We start from the raw sequence: 21,149 nt of genomic DNA on the forward strand, positions 1-21,149 counted from the left end.
GTCCCGCTGTCCCACTGTCCCGCTGTCCCACTGTCCCGCTGTCCCACTGTCCTGCTGTCCCACTGTCCTGCTGTGACTGCCTGCAGGGCACTACCATCCCAGGAGGACACTGAGGTTATGGCTCAGCTGCAGGCTGAAAGCAGCCACACACTCTATTCCTGCTGAGGAGAGGTTTCTGCACGCATTAGTAAAAGGGACACTGCTGAATTGTCTCTCTTTTAATGGATGAGCACATAGAAAATACGTTGATGAATGGCTGCTAGTTCACATGGGGCTAGCTACAAAACTGGAGACTTTATGAGAATATTTGGCCTAATTTTCAAGTTCAGCCTGTGGAAAGTTTCTAGACCAGGAGCCAACAGAAAAGTCAAAGAGCTGAAGGTCTGAGAAATGGTTATGCCAAACTCCTGGGCAAATGGAAAACACAGGGCAGAAAAGCAGAGCAACCCCCACCCTGGGCTGCCCCCCAGAGCACAGAGCCAGCAACCCAAATGCACCTCAATGGAAGTTTGTCATTTCCCTCTGCTCTTCCCAAACAAGATCGCTGCTCTTGTGGCCTACAGGCTCCTTTTTCATGTGTCTTAACACGCTTTCTGAAAGCATATAAATGCCTCTAAAATAAATCCAGGATTATTTAAGTGCAACACACAAAAAAAACCCTATGAAACCTATACATACCAATAAATACAGACGGCTGTCTACGTGTGTGCGAACGCAGATTCAAAACGCACCACCCTCGGCAGCTATGCCTGCAGCACATCTCTGCAGTCTCCTGAGCGTGCTGCTCGTGCCTTTGAAGGAACAGCTGTAAGGATGCCTGCCAGAGCCCCAAGTCCCCAAAGCCTACGGAGCTGTCTGACTGCAGGCAGAACGTGGGACTCCCAAGTTAAAGCTGCTTCACTAAAACAAACACAGACACCCAAAAAAGTAAATAAGTCATAAGATACTTGGAATATGATGTCATCTGGAATAAGCCAAGCGACAGACTGGGAATTTCAGGGCCTGTTTTCAAGTGTGAAAACCAGAAGATGTGCAGTTTCTGCTTTGAGCAATAAACGATCCCCCCTCCTGAGCACCAACCCACAGCTGTGCTGTGCCTCACCTGCACTGGGGTCTGCACAGCACTGGGTCTCTGCTCAGGCGGGTTCACAATTACAGCAACTTTGCAGGCTGTGGGGACATCTGCATCTTCAGCAGAAGGCTGCAAGAGGTTCTGCCAGGAGCGGGCAAGGACAGAAGGACAGCAGGGGCTCCCGATGCCTGCGCCCACCCTGCTGGGCACGGCTCTCAGCACCATCCTGCTCCTCAGTGCCCTGAGCAGAAGCACCAGCTGACACAGATGGCACAGCCCCTTGCTAAGCCAGCCAGACGCTGCCTGCTGAGAGCACCTCTTGCTTACCAACCTGCCTGGACGCCTACCTGTGCGACCTACTGTAGGGAACCTGCTTTGGCAGGGGGTTGGACTCGATGATCTCTGGAGGTCCCTTCCAACCCCTACAATTCTGTGATTCTGTGAACCATCACCATTCATTCTTGAAGGCATGAAAAACGTGGCAGTGACTGATAAGCACCTCTCAGACACTGCATCCCAATGACCCCCATGACACCCCCTCGGGATCAGGAGCTGCAGGAACACTTTCCTAGCTGGAAACCCAACACATGGGATCAGCTGCCATTCAAGACCTTGCAGCCAGATCCGGGGTATAAAGACAAGATTTACTTGTAGGGATGGGGACCCCAGCTGCAGCACTGCTAGCTGCTGCACCTCAGGTTCCTTCACACCCAACTAGACACGCATTATGCCCTACAGGGCACTGCTCTACAGAGGGCTGCTTGGGCACTGCTGGCAGCTGCACTCCAGAAGCTCCTATGCTCACAACCTCTCAGCTGCAGCTTCGCCAAGTGCTGCATAGAAAACAACAGGGTCCTGGCTCACAGCTTGCTGCAGTGAATGAAATAAAAGCTGCAAAGAGTTCCTGGGCATTCACGGCCTGCAAGTGCCCCCCCCGCCACGTTCTCTTTGTGCCTTCTGGGGGGTCCTTTCACAAATAAAAGAAGTTTCTTCCCACTGCCAACTTCACACAGCACCCAGAAACTCAGCTTCTCTCCTTCAGAGCTGCCGACCTTCACACCTGGCTGATATCACTGCCAGCCACGCAGTTGCACCACTCCTGAAATCAGGGTTTGTCCTTACACTGCTTGGACTAACGAAGCACGGTGCAGGAAAGGTTCGCTTTTCTCCTACTACTGACGACATCCACAAAAGTTAAAACAGAATCAACAAAACACCGAACCACTTCATTTTTGCTGCCTTCTGAGCGAGAACGGGCAACAGAGCTGCTGAATAAGGCTGTGTCATGTTTATAGAGTTATTTTTCAGAGTGGAAAAAGTGACTTCAATTCTGCAAGGAACCAGCAGCTTTTAAAGGTCTACTCACTGCTCATGTGTTTCTGCTTATATGTGTTACAACTGATAATTGCTGAAGCTGTTTGCGTTTTTAAGAGACTATTTATTCCAACAAATATCACCATTTGCCATTCAGTGATGCTACTCTGATTATTTGCTGCTGGACGCAGATTTGGGATCCCCAAGGACCCCGGAGCAGAGCATGGCGATGAGGCAGTGCCAGCATGGGATGGAGAACACTGAGATGTCCAGTGAAAATTCATTCTGGTCCTGTAAATCAAAAGCACATGGGAATAACCTTTCTTCCTCACACTAATTGGGCTATTTTTTTCATGACCACTAGACCTTAGGTCTGCTCCTCATTTCTTTCCATATCCATGGAGGAAAAGAAATAGCCATACTTGGTCAATAAGTAAATAAAGTAAAATGCAAACAGAAACATGACGACTAAACCCAAGTTTCCCAAAGCCATGATTCCCTAAAGCTGGAGTCCCCAGGGCAAAGAAGGCACAGGATCACTCAGCCACCCCAGTGGGACAGCAACCCCAATGGGACAGTGATCTCAGGGGCCAGCCATCCCAGAGGGGCAGGCAGCATTTCATGCCAGCCCACTACCCACTCCATGCACTTCCATGCGCTCGATGCTCTGACAGAAGCCACAAAGCCTTGAAGGCACCAGGGCCGTAACACAGCTTTAACCCCATCACTTCCATCTGTGCATGGCTAAGCTCCCAGCCTGGGGATGCCTTCCCATGTCCTGCTGGCAGGTACCTTCTTGGGATTTGCGAAAAACAAAGCTAACCCAAAGCTGTGTGTCTGGTATTTTTGGAGACAGCCACCCACACCACTGACGCTCCGGTCGCACCTCACAGAAAAATGTGCATTTTTGTGCCTGCTCTGCTCAGGTAAATCCTCCTGCCCCACCTCCATGCTTCACAACCGTGGTGGTTCCTGCTCTTCAGGCTCTGTGGTTTTCCCTGGGCCCCTGAAGGGCCCCCCAGCTCTGCCTCCCCCCCCCTCCCTCCCCCCCGGCAGCCGCAGCCCCCACTTTCATACCCCGGCTCCCAGAGTTTGGGGTGAGCTGGGCAGCTCCTGGCCTCCATCCCAAACCAAGGGGCTCCTGTGGGGCTTTCATGATTCCAAGTGCCCGGCTGTGCCTTGGAAGCCTCGTGTGCTTGGCTCTGCAGCCAGGCTTACCCCAGTGCTGTGCCAGGACGGATGCCCAGCGTGGACGAGGCGTATGAGGACAGCCTGCCCCTGCTCCCTGCCCGGCGCCCGCCTGCGATGGCCGGAGCTGCGGTGTCCTCACGAAAGGACAGCCTCACAACCTGCTCTAAAATTATCCCTGGGATTGAATTGCCCTGTCACCACTCAGAGAGCTGTGGAGCCATGTGCTGCCTGCAGTGCTCCAGTGAGGGCACCAGGCAAAGCACAGAACGGCACAGCATGGCAGGGATGGCATGACATGGCGCAGCACAACAAGCACGGCATGGCACAACACAGTCCAACAAAGCAAGGCAAAGTCCACTGCTGCCTTCAACCCACACTCTGCGGATGTCCCCAGAGCCCCTCTCTGATGCTCAGGGCTGAGGGCAGAGCAGTTCTGCACGACCCTCCCATAGCTGCCAGGTCCCACGAGTGCTGGCCGGGTCCCCAGGCACGCTGCCATACAGGCGGCCCAGAAATGGGAGCTTTTGTCTCTGAGAACACTGCTCAATAACACACGGAGGGTTTTGTAACTTCAGAAATCAACTATCCCTAAGAATGCATTAGAAAACTCTAAGAAGTAACTGTTTGGAAATTTCCATGTGACTTAGAACCATCCCAGAAGTACTGTTGGGCTGTACTTTATTGTATCAGAAGCAGTGGAACATTCTTCACTGGCAGCAAAACATTAAAAAGGGTGGGAGGTGATAAAATAAATGCTCAGAGCTACCATTGGGAAACAGCACTGCAAAAACACAGCCAAGGACTCCAGGAAGGGAGAAGCGTTCTCCTCCCATAGCACGGTGCTGTTTGCTGGGCACCCTGTGCTTCTGGTGCAAAGCTCTCCTTCTGAAAGGGAAGGCAGAAGCCCCCTGGGCATTGTTGCATGCTCACAGTCACAAGAGCTCAGGCTGATGACTTTGTGGAGTTGCAGTGCAAAAAATCCCGCCTGTCTGGTTACATGGAGAAAATCAGCTGGCCCCACCTCACCTCCAGAACAGTCACGCACAGAAAGAAATTGCCAAGAGAGGAGAAACTGAAACCCTTGCTGCTCCATCCACAGTATCCAGTGAGCCTCAGCCGCCCTTGATTTTACAGACTCCAGTACCCAGCAGCAGGAGCAGCATCACCCAGCAGCACTGCAACGCAGCAGCAGTGCCATGCAGCAGCGGCTGCACACCCAGGCACTGAACTCACTACACATGCAAGCAAAGGCCACCGAGCCAGCCTACAGCACCCAGCCCTGCTCAGCTGCACACACCCAGAGCACGGCCAGCTTCCTGCTGCCCGCAGACCCCAGCTGCCTGCACGGGGTACAGACAAGGCCAGGAAATAAAGAGAGAACAAGAAACAGGAGGCAGGCACCAAGCAGGCTGTCAGCCCAGCATGCCCAGCTGAAAAACAGCTCCTGTGGTCATCTGCAGGGACCGAGCCACAGCCCCACAGGAATGCATCTCCGCACCACCAGAGCGAGGTGCTCGCTTGGAGGATTTTAATAACCACACTCTTAAATCACCGTGATCACACAGTTTACTTCGAAAACTTCCCCCATTGCAGCTGAAGGATCCATCGGTGGTAGAAACACAGGCTTTTCTGCCACGTCTTCTAAAGCAGCTTTCTGCAACGTCAAAAGTGAAGAAAACCAGAGATCGTTTCAAAAGAAAGAAGCGCCCATGCAGGGGTGGCAGCAGGCAGCCGCTCCGCTCCCTCGTGCCCAGCGACAGCGCCTGGCGGGGAGCAGCCCTGCTGACTCACAGCACAGCTCCCGCCCCGAGCGCTTCTTCCATAAAAATAAACCCAGCCCCAATAAATCAGCGCATTCCCATAGTAAAACCCTGATTGGTGGCTGGGAAGGAAGAGCCTTCGTCCCACAGCTGAACTATTTCCCTCCGGGCTGGTGATGGAGGACCAGGACTGAGGAAGGCAAACCCCTGACATGCAGGCACAGGCAGAGCGGCTGCTGTGCAGGAGATGTGAGCAGCAGGAGCACAGAGCAGGCCTGAGAGCACGGCACCGCTCACCGCTGGGATGGGGAGCCGGGTGCACAAAGCTCACACGTCTCCACCCCCACAGACAGCGCTCAGTTATTTAATGCCACGTTTTAAGGCCACCTCGCAATGTATCAGGGCTCACTGCAGCAAAACAAAATCGAGAAATCCCCCTGCATTTGTAATTCTTCACCACTGAACCACAGAATTATTTAGGTTAGAAAACCTCCGTTCCCTCAGCTGCTTCCAATAGGATGTATGCTCCAGACCCCTCACAGCTCCGCTGTCCTCCTCTGGACACAACTGACTTTACTCCAACAAGTCTATTGAGATCAGCAGTTATCAGTTCTATGAGAAGTGAATAAACCAGGGTCACCATGCCCACATCGGCCGGGGGCCTGAGACAGGGCAGCCAATGGCACCAAGCCCATCCACCAGCAGCAACGGCACCAAACCTGCCTGTTAGACAGCAGCAAAGCAAAGAGGTAAAAGGCTGTGGTCAGCGATGGCTGCATGCAGTGTCCAACAGCTCCTCTGTTTCAATGGTAACTTTAGACACAAAAAAAAAAAAAAAAAAGAACAAAATAAATTCTGTTTTGAGGTAGTTTTTAATTTACTAAGCTGTGCTGTTGCCGCTTTATGGAAGGAAGCACCACATCCAGGATTCCTTGCTTGTTCTCTTAAGGAGTTCTTTGTTTAAAAAGAAATCCTTTTTTTTCCTACAGGAGGAAAGCAGGGCTTCCCATCCTCCTCACACCTGGGGCTCTGCAGCTGCTGTGCTACAGGCACTGACACCACAGCGCAGTGAGCTGCCCCGGCCTTGAGACAAGATGGGGCAGCCCTGACCCACAGCCAGAAACTCAAAGAAAACAGTGAAGAATGCAAGAAAACAACAAACTCCTGAAGAGGAGCTCCACGATGGGTCTCACAGGTCTGGCAGAGGGTTTGGCACAGAGCTGAGGAAGCACCAAGAGCAAGGCAGCAACACAGCCTGCCTGCTGCCACGCACCTGCACTGCTGCTCCTGTAACTACAGTGGAGCGATGGAAACTCACAGCTCCAACAGATAACAGCAACTGATCTCAGTGCCCAAGGGCATCTGGGAACTACTGCAGAGCCCCAGCCACTGCAACTGCTTAACGGAACAGGGCCAGCTTTGTACAGGTGCTATTTGCACATCAGGGCAGACAGGACAGCGCTGTGGGACACTGGCACCACTCAGGCTGCTCTGACCCCAACCGTCCCACCTACACCTCCTGCTGCTGCCCTCAGCCTGCCCAGTCTGGAGTGGGGCTGAGCACCGTGGGCCAGATGGAGCCAGCTGCAAGCAAAGGGAACAAAACAATCTGGGTCCGTTCAGCTACTGCAGCGATGCAGAGGAAACCTAGCAATAACATTTTCACGGGACCACAAATGAAGTCAAAAACAGATATTTAAAGACAAACGAAGGCATCTCAGCAAACTTTAAAACCCAGCTTTGAGCACAGAGCTGTCCTACCTGTGGACAGGAACCTCCACATCACAGCGTCCCACGGTGGCCACCAGCAGCACTGAGATCGGGGAACGTGCAGCCTTGGCACGAGGCCTGGCTGTTTGGGGCAGCAGAGGTGGTGGGAAGAAGGTGATGCCGATGGGTGACAGCCAGAGCCCTGCTCTGCACATGTTGTGCACTTACCTTCAGCACATGCTGCTGCCCGAGCGCCGCACCCCACGCCAGGCAGGACAGCCGTGGCCAGGCGCACCAGCAGCAGCACCGAGCCATTTCTGTGGGGACTCAGGAGAAACTGCTGAACACAAGTGTTCACCGCGGGCTCCTAAGGGCCTGTTTGCAGGGCTGGTGAGAAGGGGCTGCGCTGCAGGCTGCACGGGGACACGGGGCAGGAAGGCCACCCCATACAGACCCGTGTGGACGCAGGGAATCAGCCTGGGCTCGAGGGACCACGGCTGCGGGGCTCAGAGCACATCTTCGTGTGTGCAGGAGAGGAGTTCTGTGGGAAAATGCGCAGCCCAGCAGGACCACGGCAGGAAGGAAATTCCCCATGGCAGAGCCGTCCGCGGTGCGAGGCTGTGTCAAATCCAGGGGACTGCACAAATAACTCCGCCATCCCCCGGGAGTCGTTGCTAAGGTCGCTATTTTTTCCCTTGAACTTTTCAGATGAAGGAAGCAATAGCAGAAGCAATGGCACAGATTTGGCTGGAGATCAACGGCACTGACAACAGTCATAGATTTAAGTCAGAAGAATAGTCCTTTGTGCTTGCTGGAGTTATCTCCAGATGGGTCAAGCAGTTCAAACAGCAGCTCGGGGCTCTGCTTGGAGCACACCCTGCAGGCGCAGGCTGAGCAACCCCCCCCCCCATCAATCCCACTGCTCAGACCGAGACGTGCAGGAGGCACCCCGAGCAGCCATTAAAAATTAAAGCATTAAATTGCATTCTTCAACAAACTGCTGGGATTCAGAGCGAGAAACAGCCCTGATTAAAGATTAAGGACGGTGAGCCTATAAAACACTAATTACCACCATACTTACAGTGAGTTTGGCCTGTTGGGTTTAATTACTTCTAGTTCGAGATCACTTGAGTTCAGGTTGGATTGAGGCGCGCTGTTGGAGTTGAGGAAGCTGTTTACATTTGAAGAGATGACGGATTCCAGGCTGGAGTTGATGATGCTGTTCCTGTTTTCCTCTGGAAAACACCAAAAAAAAACCCCAAGAGTTGCAGGACAGAGGCAGCCAGGCTCCTGCCCATCACTCCTGCCCCAGTGTAAATGCAGCAGCATCCTACCAGACCTCCACAGACAGGCACTGAGTTCCCACGCATGTTTTCTATGCACTATGCATTGAAGTATGAGAAGTAACAGTTATTCTTTTCTCTTTCCGAAGATGCAACAACATTTTAAACAAATAACATTTTTAGCAACAAAATACTGATCTTTCTCAAGATATTAATGTTTTACATTCCCAAGGACTTCCAAAGGACCACATGACCCAAGAAAGAAAGGGATGAGACTACACACAGGAATGCATTTGTCTGTGGCTGAAATCAGGTACCACAGAGGGGATAACAGTTACGGAAGGAGAAAAGGACAGATCACCCAATTAAAGTTTATCCCAACAAAAAAATGCTTCAGTCTGAACATAACATCAGCCAATAGCTGCCTTTCCTGCCCAGGTCCACAACCACCATGCAGCACTGCTGATAACACCAGTGAGGAGAGAGGCCTGCCCTGCTGCCCAGCTCACTGCCCACAGCCTGGACTCAGCTCTCTTCATTTCCCTTCATCCTGCCCTGCTAAGAGATGCCCCCCTTATTTGTGTAACTTCAACACTGAGGTGTGAAAACATTATGCATCCCAAAGCAACCTCCCCAGCATGGGTTTCCTCCTCATCTCTGTGCTGAATTACCTAAAATCACATTAATTCATTTTCATAAGATGCTTTTTCCGTATAAGCAGCAATTGTAATTGAGAGAGGCAATTATCATCACTGATGGCACAGAAAGCTGCTCTACTGCAGAGAACTGCCACTTCTGTGATGATGTTTCCTGAAAGACAGACAACTGCTGGAAAACACAAGGAGTGCTCCTTTAATGACAAATCTTTCAAAGGAATTGTATCTCCTGTGCACGCTGATATGATGAAATTGCTACTAAAAAGCACACGGTCACAAAGAAGCCCCTATTCTCAAGCCCATCCAACTATACATCCCTTCCAATTACACATCTGCATTAGGACAACAATTAATACTTGCAGAAGGAGAAAGCAGTGTAAGAGAAACTCCCGAGCTACATGGAGAGCTGATCCTGAGCACACAGCAGAGAGGAAACCCTGCATGCCTGGAAAATAGCTTGGGAGCAGTGCTGCCTCAGGGTCAGGGAGGTGGGATGCTGGGTGAGCCCTCTGCCACTGTTTCAAAAGAAAATGATGACATGCCCAAAAGGACATGGCTGCAAAGGGAGGAGCGAACCAACACTCCTCGTCACATCGCTCATCGTGCCATCGAGTTCTTGTGCTGCCTGGACAAAGTCAGAGTGCTTACAAGGCAGCGAGAGGCTCAAACGCCATTTAGATCAGGCTGCCATCCAGAGATCAGCCAATGCCAAGGATGAGATAATTGCATCAACACACATTACCAGCTCCTGAAACTGCATGCCATGAATCTTGGTCTCCAGCAGACTATCAAGGGAACTCTCCAAACACTGACTGGAAGACAGAGCAGCCAGCAGATGAAATAAGGGAGAAATTAACCTGCCAAAGGGCCTAAAGCCCCAAAAAGGTCGATCCAAAGCACTCCTTGATCTTTGCTCCCAACAGCACAGCTTTCAGAGCCGTTCTGTGCACGGCACGGCCCAGCAGTGCCCTGCAGCCTATTCAGGTGCCACATCCAGTTGTTTCTAAACATTTTCTGCCTGAGGCTAAAGTTCAAAAATAAGCTCTGTAAGCCTAACAAATCAGTGTCAATTGTCTGTGTAATCTCAGACACAGCTACCAGCCAACATTGAATTAAAGTCCCTATCAGCCAAGAAACTGGAAGTGTTTCATCTACAGAAGATGGGAGATGAATGGCAGGATTGGAAACCATCCCTTTATTCTATTTCCTCCTTTCTGAAAGTCTGATACCGCGTTCAGTTTAAGCAAAGGATTCTTTGCTAAGGCTTTTAGCTCAGTCTCACAGCTCAGGGAGCAGAACAGCAAACTCCTGCTGTGTATTTCTGCTCCGTAGCATGCAAGACAGCCGTGTGCAGAGTGAGATGGGAGGAGGTGCTGACTCCTTCACCAACATATCCGGAGCACCAAACAGACACCAAAATGGAAAGATGATCCTCAACGTTTTTAAACCATCATAGCACCTACTCCACAGAAAACTACAGAACATCCTGGCCGGGGCTGCTATATCTGTAAAAGTGCCTGTGGGCATCCAGAGAGAAATAAGGATCGACTTTGGACACCCCACGGGCTCTGCCTTGTGCCCTTCAGCTGCTGGGGACTTGGGAATGGGGCAGCAACCCTATAGCACACCAGTGCAGCCTGCACCAAGCCTGCTGCAGCCTGGGATGCCAGGCAGGCATCGCACTCCCCATCAGCACAGCAGCACAGTGACCAGAGGCCCCGTCCCCTTACAGGACGCATCTTTCATCAGCACCAACACAGCTGTGCTCCACGCCAGGGGAACGGTGCTGTGCAGTGACACGGGGCAGGGCTGGGGAGGGGGCGCTTACGCTTCTCGTTGGGCTGCGCGGTGTGGAACAGGGTGAGCGGCCGCTCACTGCACGATGGGGGCTTCGAGTCTGCGCTCTTCTTGCGGGACAGCAGCAGCTGCGAGTTCGACGGCGGCGTCTCCGGCACGGTGTTAAATATCTGTGAAAGCCAACAAAGAGGGCTCTTCAGCATCAGGATGCTCTGCCCTCAGCATCCCACCATCACACCAAGGAACAGCGTTAACGGAGGTCATGCATTCAATAAAGTAACACGTGGGACATCGTTTCCTAAGCTCCACATTCTTATTCTGTTTGCGCTCCTTTTCTCTCCTCTTCACCAAATGCACACAGTGCAAAATGTGAAAAACCCCAACAACCTGGTAGGCTGCTTCTAGTGAAGGGCCTGCAGTGCCCTCGCAGGTGGTGGGAGAATGCTGTGGGCAAGAACCCCAGCAGGCATCCAGGTATGCAAACGTGGCAGTGCACAGCTGGACAATGGTAGGGCACAGCTGGACTAGCAGGACACAGAGGCAGAGTGACACCGAGCTGCCTCCCAACCCCTTAAGGGTGGCACACAGCACCAAGGCTAAATGTGACCACTCTCAACAGAGGAAAATCGAGAGCTAGCTGCCTGTCCAAAAGGACCAATGCTTATTTTGAAGCTCTGAAGAGGGAGGAGTCAGAGGACCCAGAGCCATATAACAGACAGAGGTGGTCTTGCAGCATCACACCCCTAGAAGCCCTGCCAGCCTGCCCAGCAGCACATGGAGCTCTGCTTTCCTTCATTTCAATGCTTCTTCGGTTTGTTTCACTTCTCAGCTTAAGAAAAATAACTGAGACATGCTCCGCACTGAGCAAACCTGCGTTCTAACTCTCCCATCCCAGAATCCAATTAACAGAGAGAGCGAGACAGTTTAATCATCAGAGTGGGAGAGGAGCAGCCAGGCTCCATAAATTACACATACAGCCCCCATGCGCGCTGTGCAGCTGGAGGCTCCTGGAGCAATCCGCGCCCCTGGTGGAACGCAGCCAAACCTAGGAGATGCTCCACAAGGAGCTGCCCTCCAGCCTCAGCTGGAAGCTCCAAGGCCAAGGGCGTCGCTGCTACAAAGCTTTGCTAATTGCAGAAAATAAAGATGAGGTGCTGAGGGCTTTGACCTCAGCGTTAACTCTGAGTACTGACTGAGGCAGCGCTGGGGTCTGGGTAACACCCTGCAGAAACCAGCCCTGCTGGTGGGCAGCAAGGTGCCACTCACAGGTCAGCTGCCCCCTCCTTGGTCTGAAGGGAGCACCAGCAGCACTGTGCATTGATCTCATCATTTCCCAACACTTCATACAAATTGCTTTTTCCAAAGCATTGGAGCTGCAAATTTCCAATACAACACTGCATCCCTGGTTTCTTGCAGAGGATTCACTCTCAGTTTGCTTGTCATGGTAACATCCTGAGCCATAGCAGAAAAACCATTTTATCCTTTAAAAGCACGCATCCCACACGTGTCCTGCAGCAGGTTACGCTGCTGCGTTGCTCTCACAAACATACACTGCACATCTGCCCCAGCTCCAGTGCTTCAGGGCTCCCATCCACCCCACTGCAGCTCTGGGCACACTCACAGCCCAGTGCTCTGTGCCTCACTGTGACAATAGCAATTTTAATGGGAGAGGCGTCCCACTTACCTGAGGGAAATATAATGTAATACCAGACAGTCGCTGATTGCCAGGAACCATTCAAATCAATTACATTTTCCCTGAGAATGCACTTAATCATAAACAGTGGCTGTGAGTCACCAGCGTAAAACAATATAAAGCAGCAGCAGCGCAGCACAGAGGGCTCGCATATTGCTAATCACCTACAGCAGCTCCTGCAGGGAAACTTCAATGAGTTCCAATCAATTCAAATTAAGGAATACACTGAAACTAAACAGTCCTAAAGAGGGAGTGAACCAGCACCGGGACTGACTTTAGAAAAGATTTTCTTCCCACTTGCTGCCTCCTGCCACCTCCCTCTTTCTTGGAGAATCTAGGAGAAATGGGGACATGGGTCCAACAGCATCCTGCATGCAGCATTACTGTGCCACGCGGTACCCGTGCCTTTGTGCAGGCAGTGCAAACAGCATCTCTCCATCCTGCACCATCAGTACCCAGTGCATGAGAGCAGCCGGGCAGCACAGACAGCACGCAGCACTTACGCCCACCCGCAGTCGGCGTGACGGCAGCACACAGCCCAGTCACAGCCTTCCCTTCTGCTGGTGCCATAAATTACTCCTAAGGAAGGGTAGCCATGGAAGCACTCGGGAGCCCTGCGGCACAGGTGTCATTTTGCTGGTGAGCAGCACTGCAGCCCACACAGACCATCACTGCAGAAATCCATCATCGATCCCCCCAGGTGCCACCTGATGGAGGAGGCTCGGCTGGAACTGAACAAGAACCAGCCTGAGGCCCTGCTGCTGCAAGGACCTGCGAGGGGAAGGCAGCCATAGGGCTCAGCGAGGAAAGAGACAGCAAAGTGCACCCACAGCAGTGACACAATGCTTGAATGGTTTCTTGGTGCCACTGCTGGGACACTGCAGATGTACAGACGGATGGATGGACAGACAGAAGGGTGGATGGCCACCAACAGCCCACAAGGCTCATGCCTGCTGCTCAGCGCAGGGCTGGGGCTCAGCCACAGGCTCACGGCTGCTGCTCGCACTCCCCTCTGCAGCAGCACACGATTAAGCAATCACTGTAACTGCACCCCACAAAGATAAGAGAAAATAGCTCCTCCAGGCTAAATAAATACCACGATGTTTATCTGCCTCTGGAGGAAATTTCTCCAACAACACGCAATCCATCCCTGCTGGACATGCACTCGCTGCCCCTTGGCAGCACCAGGCAGATGAGCCCCAGGGCTGACACCTGCACCACATGCATGTGGGACTCAGCCTTGCAGCTTAACACATGCAACTGATGGGCTAACAGACTCTGGAGAGAGCCCCGAGTAGCATACAGCCCCGAGCATCACATCCTCCTTAGCCCAGACTGCTTTCATATCACAGGCACCCAGCAGCACTGCATGGGAAGTTCAGCAACACACCACCTCTGGACAGTGGCCCTGCAGGATGCTCTGCCTCACCGCCACTCCATGCATGCACAAGCACTCTGTGAGCAATGCTCGTGTTCAGTGTTTTAGTGCTGCCGTTTGCTGAATTACATGGCCTCCCACAGGCACTCATTTGAGAGCCTTCTCCTGTTGTCACCCTGAAGGTGACCAGAAACCCAGGGGTCAGTGAGTGCCCAAGGCAGGATGTCCTCCAGCTGCAGCAGAGCTACCACAGTGCTGCACCAGCAGAGCCAGCAACAGGTGGGAGCCTCCTTGCAACAGACACAACTGTGCCTTGTCACAGCAGATCAGCGCTGTGGAGAATGTCAGTGCTTGGATGTAGTCAGAAAAGCAGGAACCGAGTTGGGCCCTTTATGGCTGCTGGCCACAGTCAGCAAGGAGGGCCCTGGGGAGGTGGGCTGCAGCTTGCAAAGTGACAAATCAGGTGTAGGAAATAAACTGTAGTGATAGAAGCAAGTAAAGTCTTTACCTTCTCATGGTTTTCTATTAAAATCTCAATCACAATATTCTGAAACTTGATGTCCATAATGGCAGCGACTGTTTCCTCCTGGGGTCGAAGAAGCGTCGGCCCAAACACCACACCCAGATTAGCAACAGTCATCAGGTTCTGCTTGTGGTTATCTGCAACTCTGCAAAAGAAAACCAACAGAAGTAGGTGATGGGAGCAATCAGGATGGACCCCCATCCTTGCCTGGCACCAGGCTTATGAGTCCGTTTGCTTTCCTGACACTTCTGGGGAGCTTCAGCCATGTGGAAAAGTACAGCCTCAACGGTTGTGTTATGGCAGGCATTGCAGCTCAGGATTTGGCTAATCCCATAAAACCCCAACGCTTCCCCGGCCACCGAGGCTCATGTTGCAAACCACTCCCAGGAAAACATCTTGAATCATTAATGCTTGAAACCCTTCTAAAAACAAATTGTTGGACCTCTGACACATGCTGCTCTCCAGCTGAACAAGTGACCTCATATGTTCCAAAATCCAATCCTTTCTCACCCATTTTTTTGCCGTCACGGCTCAGCCCCATCGGGTTGGCTGCAGGGGGCCGGGCGAGGAAACCTCCCAGCCAGGAACACACGGACACTGGAGCCTTGCTCCCAGACAGGCCACATGGTGACACGTCATGCAGTGAACGCAAGTCACAAGGAGGTGACAAGGAGGACGTGCAGCAGGAGCCCACAGCCCTATCACCACAAGTCTGTGGCTTTTTCCTGCCCTCTTCAACCAGGAAGCTCAGTGACTTCAGACAGTGTCGGCACAGAACTGTATCCTATGTTTTTAGAGCAATGCCTTTTCCCTGTCATCTCTCTCCCTGGAGAGCACATGGGACCACATGGAGAGCACAGCAGGACTCAGGCCCTGCAGCAAGTTATTGCCATGAGCTTTTATTGCTGATCACAGCACTAAGATTGCAGCGCTCATCACGCGTGCAGACGCAGCTCATTTCAGCACAGCGTAAACTCAAAATAAAATAAGCTATCTATCCTTCTCCATCCAAGCCTCATTTGAGTCAGAGAAGAACTCTTCACTCCTCATCCTACACAGGGCTTCCTGGGTAACAGCAGGGGCAGCAGCAGATCTTGGGATGTTTGGAGCTCCTGCCCCACGCAGTCTTGTCCCCACACTCAGTGCAGGCAGGAGCCTGGTCTGCTGCATGTTCCAGCCCTGCAGCGCACACACCAGCACACTGACAATGCCAGGGCTTGTGTTCCAACCCAAAGGTGCAGAAATCCCTTTTACTCATCACCTTCCCAGTGTCAGGAAGCCCTGGACGTTCCTCACGGTGTCTGAGAAGCCCCCCCTGCCTGCAGACTGCGGCCCCACAGCCACGCACCCAAATCCCTTCCCTCCTCCCACACCTCCCTAACAGACATTTACAAATGCCACAGGAATTTTCACCTTGCAGCACAATCTGCATTTCAAACACACGCTCCTATGCTCCCATTTGGGTCTCAGAAGACTGAAACCGAAATAGTTGTGAACAGCACTAATAAAATAATAATTGTAATGATCTTCCGTGGTTACTAAAACAATGTTCATTTATAAAAAAAACAACCAAATTGATCTAAGTCTTACAAAATTAGGTCCCTTCATTTCTCATTACCATTATCACGCGATACATCACTCTAATAAATTGCCCTGTCATTGACTTATTACCGCCAGGCAGCCGTATCCAGTCCCGTTAATTATTACAGACTGCAGCATTAATGGCTTCCCAAGGAGGACAGGGCCCTGCTGCACACACAGCCCCGCTCTGCTGTGCCCTGGTGCTTCGGCTCTGCAAAGGGCCAACATTTTGTAAGCATACAGCCCTCGGTCCCTGCTGGAACAAACAGGGTGGTACAGCAGCGCTGCGCTGCACCGCGGGTACTTTTCCACCAGCCGCCTTTATAATGGTTACTAAAGCTATGCTACAAAACATGATTCACCTTTCACATCCTTCACATTCCACATCCATTATCCACAGGATGATTTACTATAAATTATACCTCTTCATCTGCCTTTGTACCAGCAAATAATGCCCTGGTTTCTAAAGATGGGGTGTTCTCAACCAAAGTGTCCCTAATGCCGGTGCTTTTCACAGATGCTTTCTGCAGACATCACTCGTTCCACACCAGAGCTGCCCTCCAGAAGGTTTACAAGTATTTGCTGCATTTTCCTTTTAACCTGCTGTTTCTTCCTGGCCCTCGGTGCACTCTGAAATCAATTGCACTGGCAGTAATTTAGCTGGGTCCCTTCTCAGGGCTCTCTCCACCCACGCTTTGCAGTCTCCCGCAGCACAGATGGGAGCTGGGAACCCAGCACAACTCCCTGGGTAGCAGTGGCCGCTCACAGCTGGGTTCCAGGCTGGTTATGGGCTGTCCCTCCCAGCGCCCACTGCCCTGCCAGCACCCAGTGCAGCATCACAGGCACTGATGTAAGCACTGCCTCTGCTGCAGCCCTGCAGCACCGCTGCCCTGAGGCCATGCAGCCACTCAGCTTCGCATTCACTCTCAGAAAAACAAAGGAGAAGGGGAGCAGAGAAAATCCATGTTGTATGCTAAATTAGATTATGCCTGGGTTGCTTGGATACTGTATAATCACCGGCATGACCAAACATAATTTAATACAGAGTAATTGGTAGTCAGGCTTCAGTGCAGGGGAAGCACACAGGAACGGTAAATATTTCTTTTTTGCACAGGCTTGAAATCAGCATCAGGTAACAAACGCGCTGCAGCGAGGCATGGCGAGCTGTGGGAAATGCTGCCCCAGCACTCCTTTATTTCACAGATGTTAACAAACCCAGTTTGTCCAGCCTGGTCCACAGCTCCTACTCACTTGTACAGAAGCCCAATTATGGGACCCATTTCGCTGCCCACTGACCCACAGAGAAGCCTGTGGTGTGAGAAACCCCAGGAGCCCTGCACAGCAGCCAGCCCACACCACAGTAGTGGCCCAGTGTCCCAAAAAACAATGCAGCCAGCCTAACAAGCTCTATAGGATGGAAAACAACACTCACACCACACTGCTACACAGTGGTCAAACCACATTTCACGTCTATCACCACCAGCAAAGCTTCCAGTTAACATGAAAACCTGATGGGGGGTGAGCAGCCCTACTGCTGCTCAGGCTGCTACGGCAGTTTGCTGCACACTGAACGTGGAGATGAACTACAGACAACGAGCACAGACAGCACAGACAGTTGGGTGGCAGAGGCACTGCTGCACCCAGCAGCACTGGGGGGAGGGGGGTCTGGGGGGTTTCCGAGGGCAACCAGGACCCCCTCAACTCCCCCAGTCCCATCCCTGCAATCTGGGTCACACACACCCCCGGACAGAGAGCGGGCAGCTGCCTGAGCACACAATTGAAGGTATTTATGGGATAAAACCTAATGAGTTCTGGGAAATGTTCCTGGGTGCATTCAAGTCATCCCTGCACATTATGGAGCTTAATTGGGCTGCGGCTGATGAGCGTGTAGGTGGGAGCGGGACGAGTGTTCAGCCCAGCACTGCAGGGGGGCAGCGGGATGGGGCAGGGGAGGGGGCACAGAGAGGCGGTGCTGCTGGGAGAAGGGCACAGAGGGCACCCAGGACTGGGGACTGCTGTGCAGAGCTGCAGAGGGGTGCCCAGCATGCAGCCCAGGAGCTCTGCCTGCAGGGACGCAGCGGCAGCTTTGGGGCAGCCTGCTGGAGTGTCGTACCACAGCACGAGGCGCCTGGAGCTGGAAGGGGGATCGTCAGTGAGGTCATCAGTGGGAACACCAGTGTGATCCAAAATCAGGAGGCCCTAATGTGGAGATTTGTCAAAAGCAAATGTAAATCAGGAAAGAAACAGCTCAAGCTTGAAGACAGCACTGAGGGCAATGATCACAGATGCATCTCCAAGTTATTCTAAGGAGATTTTTTTTGCACTCAGCAGCAGCTCTTGCACAGCACGTGTGCAGGGCTGGAGCAGGGCATGGACGGGCTGCAGTGTAGCTGGGGCAGCTCCAGCTTCCGAAGCAGAGAGCACAGACACAGAAAGGACACACACCTGCACACTGCACGGCCCTCGCTTACCCCGTTGTGCTGATTAAGGCCTGGATATGGCCTCCCAGGGCCAAAAAGGCTCTATGAGCTGCTGGGATGGGATGCAACCAGCAGGTCCGGAAGGAGAATGGATCGCCAGGGAAGCACAAAGCCTTCCAGCACAGACAAGGAGAAACATTCTAAAAACAGTTGACAAAGTGCTCGGCTGCAACACCGAGAAGCACAGTGCTGCCCAGCCAGCAGCCTCACGGCTCTCAGGTTTCCCCGCTCTGCGCTGCTCGCTGGGAGCCGTCCTGCTGCAACAAGGCTCCCTTCTTCTCGCGGGTGAATCTGGCCACAGCTGGAGGCTTGGGTTCGCTCCCAGGGCAATAAAAGTGCTGGTATCACATTGAACAGATGCACAGGCCAAACGCTAACTTTGGTATCGGTAAAGCTCATCAGAGTGAATAGCGTGCACGCTGCGACTTGCAAGTAAAGCACGCGTGGTGCTGCAGCACAGGCTTTGCAAAGCAAACCTTCACTTCTATAGGCAGCATCTCTGGCTTTGGGCAAGCCGAGCTGGATGCCAGATTTCAGGGGGAATGCACTGCAGGAGCAGGGGCACAAGGGGGTGACAATGGGGGACACTGCAGCCCGCACTGCCGCTGCAGCACACGCTCATGGGAGGAGGGACGGCACCGAGTGCAGCTCCCATAGTGCACGCCCCGACCCCAACCTTCTGCTCCTTCCCTAATTCTGTGTGTGAGCACAGAGCTCATTTAGAGCTTCAGCCCATTACGCTTAATTACATCTTTCCTCTAATTACAATAACAATAGTCACTTCTCCCATTAGGGACAGCCCTGCAGTGCAGCTTTAGCTGTGCCGTGCAGCAGTGCCAGTGTCCCCGTGCCCCCATGCCCTGGCACTGCCACTTATGGTGCATGGGCTGGTATTTGGACAAGAGCAGAAATCACCAGCACTTTCACACTGCAACAAGAAAATCAGCACAGCCCACTGCAATAAAGCACCAAGAGAGAATGGATAGGCTTAAAAAAAAAACAAAAACAACCCTGCTCAGTCTTGATTCAACCTGTTTCTATACACGGTTTCAGTTTCACTGTGATAACCAATTACAAAGAATCCAGGTAACTACATGCCACCCCTAATGCCTACCCCACAGAATCCCTCCTGGAGGTCACAGCGCCTGGTGTCAAGGTGTCAACACCCGCAGCCACGTGCTGCCAGCCCCACCAGCACAAGCCCTGGTCCAATGTAACCCACCCAGAATCAGATCAGAGATCAGAATCAGAATCAGATCAGAATCAGATCCAGAGAGAGGACTCCCTCTGGGGACACCAGAGCCAACCTGCTCAGAGATGCTGCAGCCTCCAATGTCTGCTCCTCAGAGCTTAGAGCAGAGGTCCTTCCGAATGCACCAGGCCTGCTGGGCGAAGCAAGATGGAAAGAAAGCCACTAGCAAAAGCAAACTGCTAATCTCTTGGCAATCTAGTTTTAGGAGGTGAAGAGTTCATCTGCAGAAGTAGAACAAAACCCTTTGCTCACTTACATGTTACGGGAAGCCGAGTACAAGAAACACAGAGAACACCTACGGGATTATTAATTTTTTTCATTCTGCAGAATTTCCCATTAACAATGAAACCACTGAGGGGCCAACAGAGCGGGAGAAGCAGCTCACACCAGGCACCACAGCCACCCCTCCAGGTGCAGGAAGGCTCTAGGCAGTAGGCAGGATCTCCCTCACCCTGAGCATTGGGTAGAACACCCCAGCAGGCAGGGGATGCATTCCCAGCACAAGGCAGCTCGGTGCCCACCCGGCACAGCATCCCAGCCCAGCATCAGCAGGGCCTGGCCATCGCATTATGGCCATTTATATCAACAGCAGAAAAACGGGCTCTGGCCATTTGAAGACAGATGCAAGATCTTAGGAGACAACGCCTGCAATTGCTGGAGAGGCTCACACATCCGCTGACCTTGCTTAAGTGCTTCCTCTTCCTCTGCATGACCCAAGCACACAAATGGTTTCCGCAGGAGGCAGGGAAAGCACTGAGGGACACTCCTCTGTGCTTGCAAAGCCCCGCTGTGCTGCACAGCCTGCATCTGCTTGTTTCTGAGAGCAATGCACCCTTTCCCTGTTGCCAGCTTTGCACAGGACAAACCCGTTCCCATGCTGGCATGCAGGTGAGTGCCGTGCAGGGCAAGCCCTGCTCCCCCCAGCCCCACAGCCTCATGCTGCGCAGGTTCGGCTCGCTCCAGAGCTGACCTTAGTGGGAGTCGAGCAGCAAAGGAAGGCAGACCTCAGCCTTTGGCTCCGCAGACACATTCCATTCGAGATCTGCAGCTCACACTTGCCGCATTTCCACGGCACGTCTGCTGCCTTCAGTGCCCACACTGCACCTCGGCCAGCACCCCGCAATCCCGGAGTTTCCACCCCCCAGATCTGTCCTATTTAGAAAACTACATCTCTAACAAACTACATTAAAGCTAATCGTATCTCCAGGAGCCTAACACAAAAATGAAGTGAACAGGGGAAACGAAGCCATTACGGTAAAAACATGCAGATTTCATTAATGCTTCAGATGCGTGTGAGCCTGGCGGAGCCCAGCGCCAGCAGAGCCCCGCCAGAGGCGCTGCGAGGGGAGCAGGGCCCTCCGCAGCCTTTGTCTTTCCACGCAGCTACAGGTGGTTCCAGTTAGCTGCTGTAATTAGATTAGCCATGCAGCACGGTCGCGCTACGATTTCAGACTAATCT

At 52.6% G+C, this 21,149-nt stretch overlaps 1 protein-coding gene across 5 annotated transcripts in view; it reads right to left on the minus strand.

Moving 5' to 3' along the window:
* The window catches only part of ARHGAP26 (Rho GTPase activating protein 26), a 104,766-nt gene that overhangs the window by 19,103 nt on the left and 64,514 nt on the right, over window positions 1-21,149 (minus strand). For 3 of the 5 annotated variants that reach the window (XR_006180927.1, XM_042881557.1, XM_042881558.1), the window contains exons 18-20: window positions 14,363-14,522; window positions 10,815-10,953; window positions 8,129-8,282 (exon numbers count right to left, since the gene is read on the minus strand). Coding sequence is in view for 2 of the 5 variants with exons in the window: in XM_042881557.1 (XP_042737491.1) it covers window positions 8,129-8,282; window positions 10,815-10,953; window positions 14,363-14,522 (453 nt within the window). In the remaining 3 variants the exon portion in view is untranslated. Of the gene's footprint in view, window positions 1-8; window positions 2,678-3,463; window positions 7,589-8,128; window positions 8,283-10,814; window positions 10,954-14,362; window positions 14,523-21,149 lie in introns of those variants that run through there. The other 2 variants (XR_006180926.1, XR_006180925.1) reach the window with 2 other exon arrangements.

This window comes from Lagopus leucura, unplaced genomic scaffold (assembly GCF_019238085.1).
Source record: "Lagopus leucura isolate 7727_CA_CO unplaced genomic scaffold, USGS_WTPT01 Super-Scaffold_100030, whole genome shotgun sequence".
NCBI classification, from domain to species: Eukaryota; Metazoa; Chordata; class Aves; order Galliformes; family Phasianidae; genus Lagopus; species Lagopus leucura.